The sequence below is a fragment of the Talpa occidentalis genome, unplaced genomic scaffold, assembly GCF_014898055.3.
Source record: "Talpa occidentalis isolate TD23 unplaced genomic scaffold, MPIMG_talOcc4v2.1 talOcc4.4, whole genome shotgun sequence".
NCBI classification, from domain to species: domain Eukaryota; kingdom Metazoa; phylum Chordata; class Mammalia; order Eulipotyphla; family Talpidae; genus Talpa; species Talpa occidentalis.
Window position 1 is genome coordinate 98,318,438 of NW_023604295.1, and position 12,377 is coordinate 98,330,814.

At 34.7% G+C, this 12,377-nt stretch overlaps 1 protein-coding gene across 1 annotated transcript in view; it reads right to left on the bottom strand.

Moving 5' to 3' along the window:
* Positions 1-11,513, bottom strand: part of LOC119258206 (uncharacterized protein C12orf29 homolog) — a 71,691-nt gene extending 60,178 nt beyond the window's left edge. Inside the window, 3 exon segments of the mRNA XM_037526663.1 lie at positions 10,719-10,769; positions 10,771-11,423; positions 11,426-11,513. Coding sequence (XP_037382560.1) covers positions 10,719-10,769; positions 10,771-11,423; positions 11,426-11,513 — 792 coding nt within the window.
* Positions 11,514-12,377: the final 864 nt, after the last annotated feature.

Below are 12,377 nucleotides of genomic sequence, written 5' to 3' on the forward strand. Positions count from 1 at the left end.
GAGTGCAATCCAGCTGCCCCACCTCCAGGGAAGTTTGTGGGACTTCAAGACACACCTTTGTAATTAAACACAGAAGGAGGAAATATTCTGTGACAGCGACCATTAACATACTCAAAGTACCACTGCCTGACTAGACTTCTGGCATAACAGTATTTGACTCGTTTGGACCACCAGTTTCCAAAGCCCAGAAAGAGCACACCAAAAAGATGCCAGCCAGTACCAGCGGCACAGTGTCCCAATGCATACAGCAAATTAGAAGACAGGCAGCAGGGAGAAGAAAAACTACATGCAACCTAGCAACTCCTCAAAAGAAAGACACAACACAAAAAGAAAACCACCCAACAGATGGCAACAACAGTGACTTGGAAGAACTTCTGAGCCTTCCAGAAAGAGAATTTAAAATTGCCATGGTTAAAAAACTGACAGAAGTCATAAAGGAAAACAATGATAAGGGAAAAATAATCAACGATCAGAAAAATGAAATTGAGTCCCTAAAGACGGAAGTAAAAGAAATGCAGGAGATCAGAGAATTAACGGAGGTGCTAAAGAACTCTGGGAAAAGCAATGAAAACAGAATAGATGAAATGGAAGAACAAATAAGTACTCTTGAAGATACAGAAATAAAAAGAACCAAAACAGAAAAGGAAAGAGAAGTACGAAGGAAAAAGACCGAAGAAAGACTTCGGGAACTATCTGCCTCCATGAGGAAAAGAAATTAAGAGTTATAGGAATCCCAGAAGGAGAGGAGAGAGACATAGGAACAGAGAAAATACTCAAGGAAATAATTGAAGAGAACTTCCCAAACACGAAGGAGCTGAAAATAGACATACAAGAAGCAAGAAGAACACCAAACTTCCATGACAAAAGGAAAAATACAGCAAGACACATAATAGTAAAGCTCCCAAAAATCCAAGACAAGGAAAAAATAATGAAGCTGACAAGAGGGAAGAAACAGATAACATTCAAAGGAAAACCAATCAGACTGACATCAGACTTCTCTGAAGAAACACTATGGGCAAGGAGAGAGTGGAGGGACATAGTCAACAGACTCCAAGACAACAAATGCCAACCAAGAATACTCTATCCTGCAAAGCTTTCCTTCCTCTATGAAGAAAGAATAAGGACCTTCCCAGATAAACAGAAACTCTGGAATTTCATTACGACTAAACCCCCACTCCAAAAAATACTACAAGGAGTCCTAAAGCCGGAACAAACAGAGGGATGAATAACAATGAAACAAGGCCAAAGAAAAAAAAGTTATTAAAACAATAAATAAATAAAACCAGAGGAAAGACAAACTGGCAAATACAGATGCAAACATATCAATATTAACTCTAAATGTAAATGGACTAAACTCTTCAATAAAAAGACACAGAGTCGCAGGCTGGATTAAAAAACAAAGCCCAACCTTTTGCTGTCTCCAGGGAACACATTTAACTACAAAAGATAAAAACAGACTCAAAGTTAAAGAATGGAAAACAATTCTACAAGCAAATGGACCAAAAAAGAAGGCAGGAACAGCTATACTTAATATCAGATAAAACAGATTTCAAACTCAAAAATGTAAAAAGAGACCCAAGAGTCACTACATTTTGATCAAGGGAAAAATAATTGAAGAAGAAATAAGACTCATTAACATATACTCACCAAATGAAGGAGCACCAAAATATATCAGACAACCATTATCATCTTTGAAAACAGACATCAGAGAAAACATATATGTAGTAGGAGACTTCAACACACCACTATCAACAATGGATAGATCAACAAGACAAAAAATAAGTAAAGACACTAAAGCTCTAAATAAGGATCTGGAGCGCTTGGGCTTAACAGACATCTACAGAACACTAAACCCAAAAAATCTGCGGACACATTTTTCTTAAGCACACACGGATCATTCTCCAAGATCGATCACATACTGGGACACAAGACAAACTTCAACAAATACACCAAGATCGAAATTATACCAACCATCTTCTCTGACCATGAAGGTATCAAACTAGAAATAAACCATAAAAAGAAGGCAAGGAACTCTCCTACATAATGGAGATTGAAAACCACACTACTGGAAGACCACTGGACTAATGAGGAAATCAAAGAAGAAATTAAAAAATTCTTTGAGTTGAATGACAAGGAGGACACCAATTTCCTAAATGTATGGGATACAGCAAAAGCAGTAATAAGAGGAAAATATATAGCAATAGAGGCTCACATCAAGAAACAAGAAAGAACTCAAAGAAACAACCTAATTTCAAAGCTCAAAGAACTAGAAAAAGAACAACAAAAAACCCCAAAAACCAGTAGAAGAAAAGAAATAATAAAAACCAAAGCAGAAATAATGAAATCAAAACTAAAAAAAAAAAATCCAAAAGATTAATGAAACCAAAAGCTGGTTCTTCAAAAAAATAAATAAAATAGACAAACCCCTAGCCAGGCTCACAAAGGAAAAACGGGAGAAAGCACAAATAAACAGGATCATAAATGAAAGAGGAGAAATCACAACAGACACAGCAGAAATCAAAAGAATAATCAGAGACTACTATGAACAATTATATGGAAACAAGTTCAACAATCTAGAAGAGATGGACAAATTCCTACAATTCTACAATTACCCAAAGCTAGATAAAGAAGAAATAGAAGACCTAAACAGACCAATTACATGCAGTGAAATTGAAATGGTAATCAAAAACCTCCCCAAAAACAAAAGCCCAGGACCTGATGGATTTACAAATGAATTCTATCAAACATTCAGAAAAGAATTAGTGCCTATCCTTCACAAACTCTTCCAAAAAATTGAGAAGGAAGGGACAATACCAAACACGTTCTATGAAGCCAACATTATACTAATACAAACCGAACAAGGACATCACAAAAAAGGAAAACTACAGGCCAATCTCCCTAATGAACACTGATGCAAAGATCCTCAATAAAACTTAGCTATCAGACTCCAACAATGTATCCATAAGATAATTCACCACGACCAAGAAGGATTTATTCCAGGGAAACAAGGATGGTTCAACATCCAAAATCAATCAATGTCATCCAACACATCAACAAAAAGAAATATAAAAACCATATGATAATATCAATAGATGCTGAGAAAGCTTTTGGCAAAGTACAACACCCATTCATGATAAAAGCCCTTGAAATTCTTGGGATACAAAGAACATACTTCAACATCATAAAGGCCATATATGACAAGCCAATAGCCGTATCATTCTCAATGGCAAAAAGCTGAAAGCATTTCCATTAAGATCTGGAACAAGACAAGGATATCCACTCTCACAACTGATATTCAATATAATACTGGAAGTCCTAGCCAGAGCAATAAGACAAGAGAAAAACATACAAGGAATCCAAATAGGAAAAGAAGAAGTTAAACTATCACTATTTGCAGATGAAATGATAATATACATAGAGAACCCCAAAAACTCCACAGAAAAACTAATTCAACTAATCAATCAGTTTAGTAAAGTGGCAGGATACAAAATCAACACACAAAAATCAGTAACCTTCCTATACACAAACAATAAATCTGAAAAAGAAGAAATAAAAAAAATCCCTTTTATTATTGAAACAAAAAAAATCAAATACTTGGGAACAAATCTAACAAAAGAGGTAAAGGACCTATACAAAGAAAACTATAAAACACTGTTAAAAGATATAGAAGAACAGATACCATCTTACACCAGTGAGAATGGCACATATTAAAAAAACTAGCAACAACAAATGCTGGCGAGGTTGTGGAGAAAAAGGAACTCTCCTGAACTGTTGGTGGGAGTGCAAACTGGTCCAACCACTATGGAGAGCTGTGTGGAGATTTCTTGACCTACTAAACATAGAGTTTCCGTATGATCCAGCAATTCCACTCCTAGGTATTTACCCAAAGGACACAGAAACATCAATCCCAAAGAGCACCTGCACCCCTATGTTTATAGCTGCACTATTTACAATAGCTAAGCTTTGGAAACAACCCAAATACCCAAAAATAGATGACTGGATCAAGAATATGTGGTACATATACACCATGGAATATTACTCAGCATTCAAAAAAGATGAACACATGCAATTTGCAGCAACATGGATGGAGCTGAAAGGGATCATGCTCAGCAAAATAAGCCAGAAAGAAAAACAAAAATACCGGATGGCCTCACTCATAGCAGAAATCTAGAAAACTTAAATAAGGGGCCAGGAAAAAGAATAACTATAAGAAAGAAAAAATCAAAATCAACAAACAACTATGAACCAGAGACACTCTATGGGGGGTGAAGGGCGGGGAAAGGAGGACTTAGGGTAAAAATAAAGGGGTTGTAATTGTAAGGGGAATATAAAAATAAAATTTAAATAATAAAAAAATAAAAGGGTTTTCACATCAAAAAAACAAACAAAAAAAAAGATATAGAAGAAGACACAAAGAAATGGAAAGACATCCCCTGCTCATGGACTGGAAGAATTAACATCATCAAAATGGTCATCCTACCAAAAGCAATATACAGATTCAATGCTATTCCAACAAAAATTTCAAAGAAATAGAACAATGATTGATGAAATTCATATGGAATCACCAAAAACCCCGAATAGCCAAAGCTCTCCTGAAAATAAAGAAGGGAATGGAGGCATCACACTCCCAGACTTCAAACTATACTACAAAGCCATAATCATCAAAACTGCATGGTATTGAACCAGGAACAGACACACAGACCAATGGAATGGAATAGAAAATCCAGAAATAAACCCACAGATTTATGGTCAACTAATCTTTGACAAAGAAGCAAAGAATATGCACTGGAGCAAAGAAAGTTTGTTCAATAAATGGTGCTGGGAAAACTGGGTCGCTACATGCAAAAGAATGAAGCTTGACCACTATCTCACACCACGCACAAAAACCAACTCAAAATGTATTAAAGAACTAGACACAAGACCTGAAACCATAAAATACATAGAAGAAAATATAGGCAAAACACTACATGGCATGCACCTCAAAGACATCTTTACAGACACATCACCCAAAGCAGTGATAGTGAAGGCAAAGATAAACAACGGGGACTACATCAAATTAAAGAGCTTCTGCACAGCAAAAGAGACAATAACAAAAACAAAGAGACACCCCACCGACTGGGAGAACATTTTTGCACACAACACTAATGATAAAGGACTGATCACAAAAATCTGCAAAGAGCTGATGAGACTCAACAACAACAAAGAAAATAATCCAGTCAAAAACATTGGCAGAAGAGCTAAAAAGAAACTTCTCTGAAGAAGAAATGCAAATGGCCAACAGGCATATGAAAAAATGTTCAACATCACTTGTAATCAGGGAAATGCAAATCAAAACTACAATGAGATACCATCTCACACCAGTGAGAATGGCACATATTAAAAAAACTAGCAACAACAAATGCTGGCGAGATTGTGGAGAAAAAGGAACTCTCCTGCACTGTTGGTGGGAGTGCAAACTGGTCCAACCACTATGGAGAGCTGTGTGGAGATTTCTTGAACTACTAAACATAGAGCTTCCACATGATCCAGCAATTCCACTCCTAGGTATTTACCCAGATGACACAGAAACAGTAATTCCAAAGGGCACCTGCACCCCTATGTTTATAGCAGCACTGTTTACAATAGCTAAGCTATGGAAGCAACCCAAATGCCCAAAAATAGATGACTGGATCAATAAGATGTGGTACATATACACCATGGAATATTACTCAGCATTCAAAAAAGATAAACACATGCAATTTGCAGCAACATGGATGGCGTTGGAAGGGATCATGCTCAGCGAAATAAGTCAGAAAGAAAAAGAAAAATATTGGATGGTCTCACTCATAGTAGGAATTTAGAAAACCTAAATAAGAGACCAGGAAAAAGACTAATCAATACAAAGTAAAAATCAAAATCAACAAGCAACTATAAACCAGAGACACACTGCAGAGTGGGTGGGAGGTGAGGGAAAGGAAGGACTAGAGTCAAAATAAGGGGGGAGGTGCAATTGTATGGGGAATATAACCAAAACGAAAATGCATACATTGTGCAAAGATGAAAAAAGTTGTAAGAATTATATAAAATAAAATATTAAAAAAAAAAGACCTGAACTCAGAATACTGCATCCAGCAAAACTATAATTTAAGTGTAAGGATATAAGAAAGACACTCTCAGTCATACAATACCTTGTGCACTTTATCACATACAAATCCTACTGAAAAAAATCCTGAAAGATATACTCAGAAATAGAGAAATAGATGCTGGAGAGTAATGAAATATAGACAGGGTTATCAGAGTAGGAAAACTATAGCAGCAATAATAACACATTTAGATAAATAATGAATTTTTTAATATAAATATGTCCATGTAATAGTGACATTAAACTGGGAGTAAACTGTATTTTCTCTGATAATCCTAGGTATGTGAGAGAAGGATGGGTATGTAAATTAATCAAATTAATTGTAGTCTCACTAAGAAAAATCTAATAAAATAAATAGGATAATCATGAAACTCCAGAACTAAATTTCTATATGATATGAGGTAGAAGGAGAAAATCAGAGAGAGGATGAGATGACTAAGGAAATTGTATTCAGAAGCAGATGGTAATAAATATTCCTTCATACATTAGAAGCAACCACATAAGAGTAAATATAGGATGTACAGTATTTAGATCGGTAGAATTCAATCCATTCAATGGAATTTAGGGAAAGAAAGCATAAAAATAATACAAAAGGATGGAAATAAAAACCAGGAAATTAAAAATTGAAATAAATCCCAATGCAACATTAACTACAGTAAGTTGATACTCAGATTAAATTCACCAATCAAAAGACACACTCTCAGAATGAATCTTTTTAAAAAATCAAATAATATATTGCCTAGAAGATATTTCAAACAGAAGAATGTTTGAAAATAAAAAATTGAAGAAGAATATGAATCAAAAGGAAAACAGTGGCAATTTTCATATGAGATTAAATCAATTTTAGGGTAAAAAATTCATAAAGACAGAAAACAGAATACTATGCCCTATAAAAGTACTACTACACCTTTAAGACATAAAGATTACATTTCTACAAGTAGCTAAATATACAACCTCAAGATATATAACATAACCAATAAACTGTAGGATCAATAATTTTAAGTCAATAGTTTTTGTTGTCAATTTTGACACATCTTTCTAGAACTGATATATCAAACAAAAAAAAATCATCACAATTAAAGGTTAAAATTTATGGTTAAAAAATATGAAATACTTCTATTTGAAGTACACTACATGGAAATCCTATAAAACACAGTTAAAATGGTACTTGGAGAAAATTTTTTAACTTTAAATATCTTTATCAGACCACAAGTGAAGTAGACCTTCAAATTAAGACACTTGAAGAATAGCAAAAAATATGTACCTCCAATAGAAAAATAAGAAAAATGAAGATAATATCAGAAAAAAATAAGTGCAGAAAGCTGGTTTTTTTTTAAACATTAATAAAAATGGCAAACCCATCAAGACTAAGATTGGGGAAAAAGAAATATATAAGCAAAATGCAGGCTAGACAAAGAATAAAGTCATAACAGATAAATAATTTTTTAATTATGAAAAACCTATACAACAATAATAAATAAAATTTTGGAAAGAATCACAGAAGACAAACTAGAAATCAATTAATCATTAAAGAAATAGAAATTATATTATGGAAGACTACCCTTGTCACTATTGTCCTCTTCACCTGTCAAGAAAAGTCTGAGAGGGCCTCCCCTGGTGGCACAGCGGTTGAGCGCTGGGTTGCGAGGCTGCCCACAGCCTCTGCAGCACCAGTTCGATCCTCGGCCACTGGCAAGGGTCCACAAAAAAAAAAAAAAGGAAAGTCTGAGACTTAGATGGCTTTAAGGACAGGCCAACACAATTAAGAAACTGTTAAAATCTATATATACAGATTTATTCTATAAAACTGAAAGAAGAAAAGCTGTTCAACTCATTGTATGAGACTGTAATCATAAGTTATAATCATAATTCCATAAGACTGGAATCATAAAGATCTTATAAACAACAAAAAAAGACACTTAGTAATAGTTACCTGGATCAAAAAATGTGTATTAAAAATACATCATATTGAAATGAAATTTTAAAACTTAGTATAGTCACACATTAATGGGCTAAAGAAAAAAATTACATGATGGTTACTTGGTACAAAAAAAAAACCACTCCTAATTGTTCATAATAAAAGTCTAACTATTTAAAATTAAAGTTATCAGAAAACAAGGGAGGCTGAAAATCTATAATTTTGATAAAGCCTATATATTAAAACATAGAGTAAGCATCATAACCCATGGGAAAACTTTGCATACATCCTCTCTAGCAGCAGTAACCAATTAAAGATACTCACAATCACTGCTTTAACTTGGTCCAACCTACTACTGGCACTCCCAACTAACTGAGAAAACAAGAAAAAGAAATAAAGGTAAACGATAGGAAGAGAAGAAACAAAACTTTCATTGTCTGTGGATAATTTGATTATCTACATAGAAAATGCAACAAAACTGGATAAACAATAGAAATAATAAGAGATATAGCAGGGTTGCCAGATACAAAATCAATTTCCAAGCATCAATACTACTCTAACAACAGCAACAACCAAGCAAGCTATATTAGGAAAAAGATGCCACTTACAGTAACTGCAGAAAGAACAAAGTATCTAGATTATCCTGACAACCAATATGCAACAAAACCTTGGACAGTAGACAAGTGACAGGTTGGAAAGAGATATTTGCAAGGATTAATTTCAAAATTATTTGCAAATGAAGGAGGGCTGTTCAAGTAGGGGAAACCTGAATGATTAACAATATTATGAAGAGATATTCAACCTCATTAGTAATTAGGAAAAAAAGATCATTCAAACAAGATGCACCTTTGCAACCACAGAGTAGTAAAGGGCTATAAAATTAAATAATAGCAAAGGAGGTTATGATATATACAGGGGAAGAAATCCTGTTTCAATAACTGTGGGTATGTAAAGTGGTACAGCAATGCTGGAGAACAATCTGGAAACAATTAGTGAAATTCAGTATGCATATTCTCTATTACCTGTCAACTCCATTCTTGATACTGTTCTGGAAAAATTGATGCACATCCCCATAAAGAAACATCTATAGGGATGTTCATCAGCATTGTTTTTCATAGTAAGGAGTAGAGTCAACCTAGGATTTAATCACTAAGAAAATGGATAAATAAAATGTAATGGTGTGCTGTGCAGATAACAAAAGGAATCATATGGTGAGATATGTATAATAACATAAGTATCATTTGGAACATTGTGTTGAGTGACAAGAAAACAAAAGGACAAAATGATGTCTGCATCGTGAGATTCATGTAAATTTTAAACACATACACAATTGCTAAATATTTCAAAGATCTATCCTTCTCAGCACCCCAGGGAAGAAGAACCAACAGAATCAATAAATACATATTAAAATTACAAGTTTAGCAAAATATTTGATAAAATATCAACTTATAAAGCTCAACAGCATCCTCTAAACTAACAAATATAACAAAAATGTAAGGTGTCAGACAGGATTGCAACAAAAACTATCATCTAAGAATTAACATAATGCTGCTGAAGGACATAAAAGAGTCAAATAAATAGACACACACACACTCTTGGATGGAAACACCTAGTATATAAAGATGTCAATGCTACAAATAATGTAAGATGCCCTGGAATCACAGTTAAAATTCCAAGTGACTTCTTAAAAAGAGCTTAATAAATGTATTTGGAAACATAATAGGGAATAGCAAAGGACCATAAATAGTTAAATGACTTAGAAATTGCCCAACTAACTATTAACTAACTAATTGCCCAACTCACTATATTAATGTCCTGATTTTGATGGTTGTGTTGTGGTTATAGAAGTGTGTTTGCTGATAATATAAACAGTATTCAGGTGTGATGGGTATCAAATCAGTTATTTACTTTTGAATGGTTCAGGGGGAAAAAGAGATCTCCCTGTACTATTCTTGAAACTTTTCTGTGAGTTTGAAATTATCTCAAAATAAAAAAAAAAAACATTTTGGTAAAAAAAAAAAAAGACATACTATAAAGCCGTAGCAACAAAAAAAATCTATTGCTGGTCCAATGATATACAAAAGGATCATAGTACAGACAACAGAGCTTAGAGACCTTCCTTTGTGTATATGAGAATTCAGTAAGATAAAGATGGCATCACAGATTAATGAGGAAAAGATGGCCTTTTTGGAAGGTGGCTTGGGAAAAGTAGCTCACTTTACAGAAAATTTCGAACTGGAATTTATGGAATTAATTCAGATGGATTAAAAATTTAGGGTAAACAGTCAAACTACAAAACTTATAGTAGATATTAAACTTCTGTTCTCTAAAGATAGGAAAATAGTTCTTAAATAAAATACCCAAATCATCAATCATAAATAAGAAGTAAATAAAAGTTAACTTGATTAAATAAAAAAATTAGGATTTTCTTCTTCACCAGCAGACATCACAAACAAAACTGTGGGCAGAAGACTGAAAATACATATTTGCAATGTATTAAATTGACAATGGTATAATTTCTAAAATCTGTAATAAAAATAAACAAAAACAAAAACCAGGAAATTTAACAGAAAAAAATGGGAAATGATATAAATAGGCAACCAAAAAGATAAAACTGAAACTGCTAACACCTCTAAGGATTACAGAAATGCAAGTTAAAATAACAAGCGAAATTCTTACTTTTTTTCTTTTCGTATCAAAGGCATAGTCATGTTTGTTCAGGTTCATGTTTAATAATAACTGGCTTTGAATTCATATAAGGGTCTGGAATTGGCCAGCATAAACCAAGATGATGGCGATGGACCTTAATTAAGCAGCCATCATTGCAGTGCCATACTATTCCTTCAATTTTATCCTCTCTGCAGCCTTCAAACCAGGACAATATATCACTGTGTCTCAAGGTAGGTAGATTTCTTATTTGAAATGCTCCATGTGGTATAAGAAGATGTAATGGACACTTCTTGGTTCCTAACCAATATGGATTTCCATTAATATTTGTTCCTATTAGCTCCAGTGTTTGTTCTAGGAGATCTGATAGTGGCACTGCACTAATTTCCAAAAGACCAGGATCATCAGGATGAAGCTTCGGTACCAAGGCAATTTCACATTCATAATTAACTACAGAGGAATGCCAACAATACTGTTTGTTGCTTTTCTCTACTGGCACCCAACCTGGAATGTGTCCATTTTCATCAGGCACTGGGTTTCCATTTAAATGTTCTATTTCCTTTGCTGATATCCAACAGTCTGAAACAGGTTTGAAGTCCTCTTCAACATTCCAAAAAAATTCGTTTGAGTTCTGTTTTGAATGGAGAAAATTTTTAAATCTTTTCTCAGCTAGTTGGTTAGGTTTCCTATCCAGCCGAGTCCAAACGTATGGCTGACCTGATGCTCCCGTTTGGCGGAGGGCTCCTCCTTCACCTCTGTCACAAACGCACACTGCACTTTCCGCTGCACGGCCCCCAGACGCTTCATGATGAACGCAGGCGGCAGTGGGAGTAGAATGCCCCCAGTCCGGGCAGGAAAGCGGCTACAGCAGCCCGCACGCCGCTCGGGCCACTCGCAGTCGGCACCGGCGCAGACCTCGCGGTGGCCAACGCACAGAAATTCTTATATTCTTATCAGATCGACTAAAATTAGAAAACTGGATAATGTCAATGTAGTCAGAATGTTAGGATACTCAACTTCCATTAATTGGTAATGCATGGTGGTACACAGCATTTGGAAATAAATCTGGAAGCAGTTAATTTTATTTTTTATTTTTTTCTTAAATAAATTTTATTTTTATATTCCCCATACAATTGCAACCCCCTTATTTTGACCCCAATCCCTCCCCTCCCCACCCCCCACCCCCCAATAGAGTGTCTCTGGTTCATAGTTTTTTGTTGATTTTGATTTTCACTTTCTTATAGTTATTCATTTTCCTGGTCCCTTATTTAAGTTTTCTAGATTCCTGCTATGAGTGAGACCATCTGGGATTTTTCTTTTTTCTTTCTGGCTTATTTCGCTGAGCATGATCCCTTCCAGCGCCATCCATGTTGCTGCAAATTGCATGTGTTTATCTTTTTTGAATGCTGAGTAATATTCCATGGTGTATATGTACCACATCTTCTTGATCCAGTCATCTATTTTTGGGTATTTGGGTTGTTTCCAAAGCTTAGCTATTATAAATAGAGCTGCTATAAACATAGGGGTGCAGGTGCTCTTTGGAATTGATGTTTCTGTGTCCTTTGGGTAAATACCTAGGAGTGGAATTGCTGGATCATATGGAAGCTCTATGCTTAGTAGATCAAGAAATCTCCACACAGCTCTCCATAGTGGTGCAAATCAAAACCACCA